This window comes from Aulonocara sp. 'chitande type north' Nkhata Bay, linkage group LG18, assembly GCF_057382095.1.
Source record: "Aulonocara sp. 'chitande type north' Nkhata Bay isolate Kocher_YH1m ecotype deep benthic linkage group LG18, A_spYH_male_GT1.1, whole genome shotgun sequence".
Classification (NCBI taxonomy): domain Eukaryota; kingdom Metazoa; phylum Chordata; class Actinopteri; order Cichliformes; family Cichlidae; genus Aulonocara; species Aulonocara sp. 'chitande type north' Nkhata Bay.
The window spans coordinates 6,457,754-6,469,963 of record NC_141361.1 but is presented as its reverse complement, the minus strand read 5'-3'; the positions used below and the strand labels follow the sequence as shown (position 1 = coordinate 6,469,963).

The 12,210-nt window shown below is 40.8% G+C and overlaps 1 protein-coding gene across 10 annotated transcripts in view; it reads right to left on the bottom strand.

Annotated features, from left to right (window-relative positions):
• LOC147307855 (disco-interacting protein 2 homolog C) overlaps positions 1-12,210 on the bottom strand; it is a 202,086-nt gene that overhangs the window by 60,312 nt on the left and 129,564 nt on the right. For 8 of the 10 annotated variants that reach the window (XM_086272273.1, XM_086272276.1, XM_086272269.1 and 5 more), the window contains exon 6: positions 5,846-5,932. The exons of the other annotated variants lie outside the window; for them this stretch is intronic. In XM_086272273.1, coding sequence (XP_086128399.1) covers positions 5,846-5,932 — 87 coding nt within the window. The remainder of the gene's footprint in view (positions 1-5,845; positions 5,933-12,210) is intronic. 10 annotated transcript variants of the gene reach the window in all.

The window sequence follows — 12,210 nt, the reverse complement described above, 5'->3', positions numbered from 1 at the left end:
ACACCCACATCATACCATTCATTTCTGGTTGTTTTTCACCCTATTTTGTGCTGCATTTAGATACTGCTTCAACCTGTCTGCTGTGCCTAATGTTTCAAAGCACATAGCATTCCTTAAATTCTTCGAATTTACCTCTTTTATGAGGCTGGGATGCAGTTCAGCAACATCAAACGCTGTTTACTGTTCTGCCCGAGGGCTTCTTTACTTTGAGTGGTCGAAGCATGAAATGATGATAGCAGGAGGATGCGTGGTGAATCTAAATTGGGATGTGTGTAGGTATATCCTTACGTATCCTTTACTGTATCTTTGCACTGAGTCAGAGTGCCCACTTCAAGTTAATCCAATAGAAAGCCATCCCCACAAAGCCAAAAGTAGGTTTGTGGTTCTACGCATTGCTGTTTTTGCTGCATTATGTGCGTCATTTGCATTGGGTTACCACTGCATTAACATTTATAGCACGCTGAGATTGATCTTGTAGTCTTGGGTTTCAGAGTTGCAAGGTTCCCTAATGTTCACTGTGGGTCATTTTTGGCATTTAGTGCTTCGTGCATTTGGAAATCCCTCCAGCTTCTCCTTATCGGGCCTCCTGTAAGGTCAGAGGTCAAGTGCAGATGTAGAAAAACAATCACAGAGGTAATCAGGATGCAAAGTGCATTGAAACATCTGTAGGGTGCGTCTTAGACATTAACCACTTTCTGAGAATACTGGGACACTATCCAACCATTGAGTCCATCTCGGTTATATTTTAGTGTTGAACAAAACACACTTAAACCCTTTAAGTTTGAAACACAGCTCAAGGGAACTAAAAGTCGTCATTTCAAATTGTACCTCAACTCCAGAATAGCAGGACTGAAGGAGCACCTCTTTGCTTAACTTCTAAAACACCCTCAAAGAGAGGTCACCACTTTGGATGATTTATATGTGAACGCTTGCCTCGCTGCTCCCATTCACAGCTTCCCGCATGATGCACCGCTGCTTCAGTCAAGGACCAGAAGACAAAGGAGATCAAACTACTTCACGGCGTGAAGGTTCCTGCTGTGAAAAGGCAGCAGAGCGAGTCATGACTGAGGGGTCCTGTTCACAAGTGCTGCTCATGTTAATGTAATTCACTCCATCCCGTGCCCACGATTAAACTCACTGAGATGTTTCGAAGGATGCTCATTACGTCACTTAGCATCTGTTTCGGATGATGAGACGAGGTTGGGTTTCTGGTTTCACATCATTGTGTTTTATTCTATTGAGAGCTGTCAGCATTGACTTGCATTATTCATTTGGCTTTGATTAAAGGTCTATTGGCTCCATCCACCACCAACTATATATAACCTTACATTTGCTGTTCTCTGTAAATGAACTTTCTGTATGTGGATTCACTCCTTGTGTTTTTATTATCTAATGGCATTGACTTGTGTTCTTCCTTCCCACTGTCGCCAAGTGTTTGCTCATGTCAGAGCGTTGCAGCATCTTCTGTTATGGTGTAAAACACTTTGAAGTGACCATTGTCAGCTGGTTCTACATAAATAAACCCACAAGAATTGAAGAGAAGCACTTCATGGATTCAGTCATTCATTTAGTGCCCCATCTATAGCCTGTTTTTGTTTATATTTCTTTAAACTGGTGAAATGTGAATAGGTTGATTTAGCCATTATCATTTTCACGCCTACATGTCGATACTGCAAAAATAAAGGCAGTTCTGATGCATCTTTTCCCAGTTGTTTATTTGTGTTTATGTCTCCTTTATCCAGAATAATGAGGTGAATTACCAATGACCAAATTAAATATTTAATTCACAACACAATGTTAATCATTTTAAGCTCTAACGACTTGTGCTAAATGTAAAACACCAAGAGCTTACTCATTTTGTTTTTTATTTGGTTCTATCCATTTAATGTCATGACTCTTTCATGTGTTCGAACAAATAAAGCCGAGAGCCGCTGAGCTCAATATGAACTGAAAGGCTTGGAAAGACTGAGAAATATAAGTGCACAGTGAGAGAAAGCAGGGATGATTACTAGCAAAGCACTGAGCCCAAGCCAGCTGGAGAGAAACTGAATTCTTAATCCAGACATGGACTGCATATCAACAATGCAGCTCCCAGCACAAGCATGCTAATTACTGTAGCACGCTGTCTCTGCAACATCTGGGCTGACGGTTTGAGCTACACATATATTCTCTGTAGGCACTTGTTGTGCAGCATCTGTGAGAATATGTGTGTGTGCATGCACGCACACATATTTGCACCTCCGGTGACCTCATCAGGTCGTCTTTATGAAGACCTGAGACAGAGCTGAATATCATCACTGGCTAAGGATGAGGATGAGGACGATGATGATGATGATGATGAATGCCTCATTCACTGCTGGAATATCCATCAGAGAGAGGCTGAGGCTGTTTCAGGGACAGGACACTTTAATGTGCGGGCTCAAGGATCTGTGGCTGGTAGTTTGCAAGCCCCACAATTGAAAATGTCTCCATCAATTTCTGTGAATCTTGTTGAAGCATTACTGTGGATAAATGTGCTTCACAAGGAAAAGTTTGGGATTTTCTTTCTTTCTCTTGAAAAGGAAGTACCCTCACTATAATTTGTGTCCGCTGCCTATTTACACTGGACAAAAACGTTTAATTATTCATGCATTCTTGTGAATCGGGCATTAAATCCATCTTTGAGTAAATAAATGCATGATTTTTACAAAAAGTTCCATCATAGTATTTCTAATATATTTCTTACAAAAATATAAAACCAAGCTGTTTATGCTGGATCAATAGAACTCAAACTTCACTGCAGAAACAGGCTGATTTGGGGCTTAACGCAGTGAATGACAAGAAAATACCAGCCTTTGTTTGTTTTTGAAACAACATTGTGTTAGCAGGGGGTAATGGGATGCTTTGGTTCTTTGTAACACCAGTGACCGCTGGTGTTTCAGGCACATCTTAAAACTGGTTTATATTTTATTTTGTTAGATGATTTGGGGACTATGCCTGATATTTCCCCACTGTCTTACAATGCTGCTGGTGAAAAACGAGCAAACCCATTGAATGAGTGAGAAACATACTAACAAAAGTATAAGTGTAGGTTTTATGCAAAATAAATCTCACACCTTGAATCTGTCTTTTTCTGAAGCAGCAGTCCCGAACCCCCGGGCCACGGACTGGTTGTTTGGTACCGGGCCGCGAGAGTTTAGGCTCGGGTGTGAAATTTATGGTTTTCAGGGTTTTTATCGTTATTTTTTTTAGCATTTTTAGCATTAACTTGGTTTCCCTGGGTCTTTTCCTGTGTGTTATGAATAAATCTTTTTTTTGGTACTGGTACTGGTTTTGTTTTGCTGTATTTAGCCGCAACACCTTAGAGGCCGATCCATGAAAATATTGTCAGAAATAAACCGGTCCATGGCGCAAAAAAAGGTTGGGGACCGCTGTTCTAAAGTATTCCAGTATATTTACCTTAGATCAGTGTATAACAGCTGATCTACGTATGCAGAAGAACACAAAATTTTATTTACCATCCGATCCTGACTCATTGGCATATTAAAGAAGTTTCTGTTATTGCATCGTGTGTGTAAATGCCTGCTCTTCCATGTGAAGCTGCAGCTCTTCTGCACATATGTAACAGTCAACAGGCTGCTGCAAACCTCAGTAAACACATTTGTATGATTCGTTTAAATACTCTCCTCCCAAAATTTACAAACACAAATACATGTGCATGTCCACACTGATACTTTTTTCCTCCCAAGCACCAGAAGAAAGCTGCTGAATTGCCCCATGATGCTTTTAATTTTATATTTTCTTCGATGGGAATTTTACTATTAAAGCGATTTAATTGCCGATGATATCCAGCTATATCTTTTCATTTAAACCAAGTGAATCATGAGTTCAACATGAGTAGCATCCATGTTAAACACATCTCTAGATCTTTTTTTCCACCTAAGAAGTATTAATACTTTTAGATGCACCGTTTAAGAGAAGCTGGAGGTGCTCGTTTATCTCTAACAGCTACTGTAATGCACTTTTTTACTCAGTCAGCAAAGCAGCCCTCAGCCATGCTGCTGCTGAATTACTCTCAAGTAATAGGTTAACCAGACGATCTCATATTACATTACAGCAGTTGTTCCATAATTTATAATCTGTGGAGTAGCTTCGATTTGTGTTTTCATCACTGCTGAATTTGCTTTTATTGTTTGTGCTAATAAAGAGGCAGAAACTCGGGCCAGGCCACAGTCAGGGAGCACTCCTTAGATAAAAGAAAAATAGAAAACTAATGAAAAGCCTAATTAAGAAATAAAACCAACGTGTGCCATCACGACAGCTTCGATGGACCTTTGCACTGATTCTCCAGGTTTCTGGAGCTGCAGAGGAAGGAACGCTATTCGTCTCCACGATGGTGGTGGTGGAGAGACGTCAGTCAAAAATCACTCGCAGGTGTTTAATAATGATTCATGTCACTATTGTAGCTCATTAACTTTGTCTGCTCTCTCCCACAGTTTGTGTTTTGTCCTGTTTGTTCTCTCTTTGTTTTGGTCTTTTCTTTTCTCTGACTCCTGGCTGCCTCTAAATGGCGTCCCCTCCTCCAGTCTGGTTATAGGGACGTTCTTCCTCCCCGCTGTTGCTAAGTTCCTCTACAGGATCTTTAGGGTTTTCTCCCCCATATTGAATGCAAAGCAACAGATTTTTTTTAAATTAAATTGGCACTACATAAATGAGTAACCGAATAAAACTAAATGTAGGATCAAGATGTGAATCACTTCCTCATCTCATTCATCATGTTGTTCCCAAACTGTTTTCCTCTTCCCTTAGAGACCACCGACCTTCCCCTTGCAGATATACAGCACTGACAGGGGGGCTAAGCTCCTGTTAAATCCCAGTCGGCCTCATCTAGACGCCTTAATCACATTAAATATGGGAACTATTCCAGAGCAGTGTTAGTGGATTCAAAGTCTATTTTTAGTTTTTGACAATGACAAATGGTTAATTAGAGGTCTGTTCTTAAAGTCTTTCTTCAAGTGACTGCTCCTTGTTTGCTCCACCATGGATAAGTGTATTTTCTCTGGCAGTCCAACAGGAATGGTGCAAGGAGTCACTTCAGTAAATGAGCGCATCATCCTGTGCTGCTGCCGTTTTACATGCCAGGCACTGAGTGGTGCAAAGCAGGAAGCGTCTTCAGTTCACAACTCTTGGCTGTTACATGTCGTGCTGGTTTCTTTGATATAGTATCTATGATTTGAGGTAGCAGATTGCAAAAAATACAACACGAAAAAAAATTACAGACAAAAACTAAAACAAGGAAGCGGACGGGCAGCCTGCATTCCTCTACCATCTGCTTTCTGGCCTAGATGAAAAGCTGCTTTGAAAGCAGATTGCCTCTGGCTGAGAAAACAACTAAAATCATGCTGCATAATTAGGCAAATCAATAAAAAACGACAAACAGAAGAACCTTGAAAAGAGGAAAGAGTCACACAAGCTGCTATCCAGCTTCTTTAAAAGCATTGTTGATTTTCCTCATCAACAATTCACACTTTCAAAAGCTGTAAGCACAGCCTTTTTTCAAATCCACACAAACAAACTGCTTTCATGCATCTACCACAACAACTCAATGCTACTCCTATCAAGGTTAGCATTGATGGTTTCTCCTCTGCACTTATACAACATGGCTAGGCACAAATTTAATTAGCGGGGAAACAACTGAGGAGGGGCACAGCTCGAACAGCAGGCATATGATGGAGGGCACTGTGGAGAGAAGGTTAGCTGAAAATTATGAGGGGGGAAATACGACATCCCTGTTCGTGCCAAGGGATGGCGGGAGACTGACCCTCATTCTGGGCTCTCCACCAGCCATGCTCCGATTGAAACTTACCGGAGCGTCGTGGACCAGAGTTTCCATTCTCTATCATACCAGCTGGCACTGCCCTCCTCCTTCTCAAGGAGAGGTGGCTTAAAAGGCCTGCATGTGAGGAACAAGAAGGGAGGGGAGTCTTTAAAAGTGGCATCAATCGCAAACCTCTGGTCTTTGTTTTTGACACAACACAGCACATCAACGCAAAATCTGAGTTCACAGATTAAACTGTAACTGGATAATGTGAAGATTCCCCACGGTGAGGGAAGAGTGTTGTGGGAGCAGGAGAGTGTTTTCCACGGGACTTTACAAAAAGAAGCCAAAATAGGAAAACTCTGGTGAGGAAAGAAACTCCCGACGTAAGCTGTGTGCGTACATGGCTTTTAAATTTAAAGAAATTATATCTGCTGTTGGTTCTCAACAGTGTGCAAGGCATTAAAGCACTCAGCTGCACACAGCTGGATGTTCTGTGAGAAATGCTCCATCAGGCTGTAGTTTTCATTTCAGCTATTTTGGTGCTTTGTGTCACTGTGAATTATGACAATCCGGACCAAACCGGTTCCACTGAAGTTGCAACATTTTTACAAACCAATTCTGGTTCATCTGTTTCATTCAACGATCCGCTTTCGCCCTTCTCATTCTCCGTCGCCGCCATGCTTTGTCCACCATGTGCGTATGAAAACAAAGGCCATGTGCGCTTTACCCATATTCTATCGCGATATTTCATTTTCTTATCATTGCCTAACACTGTACCGGTATTACCTACTTTAAAGTATCACTTTTTTCATAAATACACGAACAAGATTCCTGTTAAATTACAATAAAGTAAAGAATGTGCACCTATAATCTACAAAAACAATTTCTTACTATAAAAATATTACAGCACTATACTCTATAGAATATAAACTTCATTACACAATATTGTCAGATGGTTGCTTCCGATTTTACTCTTAATTTATTGTACCTACTCTAATTTTAATAAACAGTAATTGCAGGTATATCTGTACTGTATTATATATAACTATATAATAGAGGTGGGAATCACCATACATCCCACGATACGATATTATCACAATACTTACCGCACGATACGATATTATTGCAATTTTTTAAAATATTTTGCGATATTCAGATTCTGTACATAAAAGTAAACTTTATCAATATTCATTTTATCTAATATCAAAGCCTCGCACTCAGTCTTTCTCTCATTTCAGTCAGTTTTATTGTTGACAAACTGAACGGTTTGTATTACAGTCTAGTCCAACTTAACTGAATGCAACCATCTGGTACAATTATAGCTATTCTGAACTATGCAATTTATGAAAACTATGCAGCCCCTTCAGCAACTGAAGAATTTGAAAGTAAATTAAAACTAAATATAATTTTACATTAAATAAAAGTTTTAAACTTAATTAAAATAAAACATTTCTTAAATTAAAAGAAGTAAACTGTCATGTTTATTGCTGCCAAAAAACAAGTTAAACACATTTGGACAGTGAAGGAATGTCAGGATCCTTGCTCAGAAAAAGGATCAACATGCTCTGAGCACAAAAACCTTTTTTGTAACAAAATATCGATTTCTGCTGTCCCTGTATCGATACATTATTAGCAAACAAAATATCACGATACTACATAGTATCGATTTTTTCCCCCACCCCTACTATATAAGCATATATAGACAAATTAGACAATAACCTTCTGCAAACAGTATTTCTTATAACTCAGCAATATAATGCATCATAAAACAATATCATTCATTCACAACAAGTCAGCAATTTAATGTAATGCAAATCAGTTTAACTAATGCAATAGTTATCAGCTTCTTCTAATTCAGGAGAATAATGCAAACTAAAACTACATAAAAATTCACAATCTTTAATTAGGGGTATAACATGGCATTCTCCTGCTGTTTGGACAGCAAAATGCTGCTGTATTCAACATTACACACAGGAACAGCAACCACATACACAAGCACAGACACACAGGTTCTGTACAGGAGCTGAACTCAGCCCAGAGTCAACAATAACAACCAGATCGTCTGCGATGATCCTGTGAAAAAGATCTGCAGGCTGGAGGAAAATGTGGAGAGATGAAAGGAGCGATGACCAATTGGGGAGATATGAGAGAACAAAAAGTTATCGTCACAGGCAAACCGAGCAGTTCTGATAAGAGCTGAATAAAAAACAAGGGGGGGAATGATTCTGTTCATAAACTCTCCTAAGATTTTACACACACACACACACACACACACACACACACACACACACACACACACACAGATCTAGGCTGTGTTGGCCTTGAGCGAGGAAACGAGAAGCAGAGCTTCAACCCACACGTGTGCACACCGCTCAGGATTTCCTCTGTGATAAACATGAACTCTGTAACTTCACAAAAGAACAGGCTCAATGAAACTTTACACCAACCAGCTGGAAAAATTACAACAACATGATGTGATGTAATGGAAATCCGCAACTCTCAGGGTTAGCTATGCAACCAAAGACGCTGCCCAGGACTCAACTGCCTGTCAGCAACAGGCCTCTGTATACCAGCCACAGTACAGACTGGGAGGAAGTCAAAGTCATCGATTAGAAGTAAAAAACAAACGGAGGAATGTTCTCATCACCTGAAACGAGACATCGCTGACCTGTAAGTGCGTTTCCATCTATTGGTTTTATGCACATTTTGAGGTTTGACTCTTATTTTAATCTTTTAAATGATCTCAGAAGAATTAGCACCACCAGCTGTTTATAACAAAGCATGGTTGTGGGCGGAAATCTGGCTAAAATGTGAGCAACATTTGGTTGCAGTTTGTGCCTTTTGCTAATTGCATTATGCGCAACGATGCCAAGGCTTCATTCCAGCCATGAATATTTATGTAACCGGGGTTTATAAATACAAGAAAACCTGTAGTCATTCATCATCCCTTAGCTGTGAGTTCCACGTTTTCTGTATTCAGTCCACAGAAAGAGTGTGAGTGAAGCAAGAAATGAAGCAGCAGAGATACCTGACAGGTAGTAAATTATCAGTTCTTGCAGACAAAAGTCTTTGCTGTGGGTATAAAGCCCTCAGGGATGGTGACAAAGACCGAAACACAATGACTCTCAACTGGGTCACGTACCCATCTTTATTCCTCACATAGGCCATTATTGCTTTGATGGCTACAAATGCACAAATGCATACATTTTATTGTGAGGCAAGAGGTCACACACGTAATTGCAAAAGCAAGGCACACAACTGCAGCAAGGGCAGGAAAATACATGCCCGGACCCCTGAGACAAACTCTGATACCCAAAGAGGGGAGAGAGGGGGCTGTAGTCTATTCCAGCTACTACAGGACGAGAGGCGGGTACGCCCAACATAACCCCACCAACTGCACCAGTCCAGAGCCCACACAGACACAAGGAAAACATGCAAACTCCACACAGAAAGGACCTGGCCAGCTGCTGGAATCAAACTCAGGACCTTCTTGCTATGTGGCAACAGTACTAACCACCGTACCAACAAAAATACAAAATATAGCCCACACGCAAACAAATTCAACTAGGGCCAAAGTGAAGGAATGAAGGGAGAAAAGGAATGCAGAAACAAACTCACGGGGAAATGGCTGAAAGTGCGACTGAGGTTCAAAGAAGACCTGGCAAAGCAAGAAAGAAAAGCATGGGAGCAGATATATACTGGGGGAGTGCCCGGCTAATTAGAAACAGACACGGCAGAAAATAAAAACACGGGAAGGAGAAGAGCTAAACAGGCCTGCTCGGTTATGATGAAAATCATCGAACAGTAGTAGAGGATTTATTAAACTTTTTTTTTTTAAGGGCGTCGTCCCATCAGAGCAGCGAAGGAGCTGGATGTAGGCTGGGTGGAGCTGGCGGGGGGGGACTCTGTGTCTGCCGGTGCATTATCTTCAGAGCTGGATACCAGCCGTGCCAGCGTGAAAACAAACCTGTCTCCGCCAGAGCATTCAGTCCTCGGCTGTCAGAGAAATGCACAAATGGGTTTCTGTGGCAGCAGCGAGCCAGTTTTTCACTTTCATGTTTGCGCCGTGTTTTCGACATGAATTGAAGCTGCTGGAAACCAACTTCCACCCTGCTGTAGCGCTGGCAGAATGTCCTGCCCTCCCAGTTTTGCAGGGAAACGGTGTGCTGGGAAAATCGCATTCAGTCCTTTGGCAGGTATGCTTAAAAACTTTGTGTGAAAATTCTCCAGACAGGAAGAGGAAAGAACAGAAATGCCCACTAAATAACATCGTCCCAGCATCCTGACAGGTCACAATGAATTTCTGATTGATGAATGGTCATATTTGCTTCTCCTGCTGAGGTTTAAAACACATTACCATTCTCAGGATAGTTTGTACAGGCTAGCAAGCCTCTGCAGGGCCTTGATCCTTTTGAGACGTATTACTAAACGTTCTCAGAAATACTTTAAATAAGCTGTGGTGGTTATTTTTTCATCATTTAATTTAAAATGATAAACTTCATTTTCTTTTTCCTTTACATGTAATATACTGAAGCATCTTTTTTGTTTTCATTCAGATGATTTTGGCTCATAGGTCATTAAAATAAGAAATCCAGTGCCTCTAATTATTAGAATATTTCTTAAGATCATTCAAAGGAAGGTTTGACAATAGAGACGTGTCCAGTTTCATTTCATTTATACACTCAGTACTCGGTTGAGGCTCCATTAACAGAATTACTGTATCGGTGTAGTGGTGTGTGGAGTTGATCAGGTCAGGGTGCGTCTGCTGAGGTGTTACTGACGTCCAGGTTGCTTTGATAGATCCTCCCTGGGATTCAGGCCAGGCGAGTTAGCCCAGCAATAACACGGTCAGCAAACCATCCATATGCAAAAAGTTCATCATCAGCTGGAAGCAGAAAGAGCTCTAAAATCTTCTGGTTGACTTCAGACTTGATAAAACGCCGTGGAGCACCAACAGCACCAACTCTTCACAGACTGTGGAAACTTCACTCTTCAGACTTTAACATCGTAATTTCAAAATAAAATACAAAACTGACTTTAATCTGAAAAGAGGACTTTGAACCACTGAGAAACAGTTCAGTCTTTTTTCTCCTCAGTCCAGATAAGATACTGTGACGGTGTCTCTGATTCAGCAGTGGTTTGATATCAGGACTGAAACTGTTGTAGGTCCTTTCCTGAAGACATTTGTGTGTAGTGGCTCTGAGATACTGACACCAGCCTCCGCTCACTCAGCTGAAACTCTCCAAAGCTCTTGAATCGACTTGTCATCACAATCCTCTCAATGCTGCGGTCATCCCGGTTGCTTCTGCACCTTTTCCTACCACAGTTTTCCCTCCCAGTCAACTTTCCGTCGATATGCTTCGATGCGGCTGTGAGCGGCCGGCCTTTTCACCAACCTCCTGTGGCTTTCCCTCCTTGTGGAGGATATCTGTCAAGTCAGCAGTTTTCCTAATGTCGTGGTAGCTGGTATGGTCTGGATCGAGAGATACTGGTAATTACAATTCAAACAGTATGAATACCAGTAACTACGTTACTTCCTTCAGTTTATCGTGTTGGTATGGCAGAAAAAAATCAGATAAGTAGAAATAAGAACAAAAGCATGACACATCCTGGTCTCATGGTTTGATTCCAGCTGTTATCTGGCCGTTGGCACATGAAGCATGAGGATCATCAGTATAACGGTGTCTTTAAATGTGTCAAAAGGAAATAAACGGAGACACTACAAAAACTGTTACTGATGAGACAGATTTTGTTAAATCATTACAGAATGTGCTGAGTTTGTGCAGGCGTCAAGGTCACGAGACTCAAAAATATTTTTCAATGAAAGTATGAAAACTGAAAAAGGAGCAGTAGGGGGGGAAAGCGCAGCAGAAACAAAACAAAAAGAGAAAACTGGCTGTCAGGAGAATGACAGCAGAACTGCCACAAACACACACAGTAAGTTACAAACTCCACTTACAAACTCAAAGAACACAAGAAAAAAGGACCTTGAGCTGAACACTGCCATCAACATCTTACTGTGAAGCTCAAAGATGAAACGCTACGTCCAGATTCTCTCGGTAGAGAACATCTTTTATTAACTGCTGACTCAGTTTTAGTCAGAAAAAACTACAGGACAGTTTCTGTTTTAAGTTCAGCTGCTGTTTTTTTTTTTAGTCTGGGATTCAAGGACCTTCAAGGGGTCTGAGGGAGATTTGAGGTCTCCCACAAAGTATTGAATCCTTTATGTTTATTATTCTGCTTATTATTTTATTATTCTGTTCTTGATGAGGTGAAAAAGGGGGAAAATATATAAGAAACAAGGCTCTGATGGGAGCTTTAGTTTTTATATGCAGCTGTCTCAGAGTCCATACTGTGCTTTGCATAATAAAATAAACTTTTATTAACTTCTTGGGTTGAAAGATGTCATT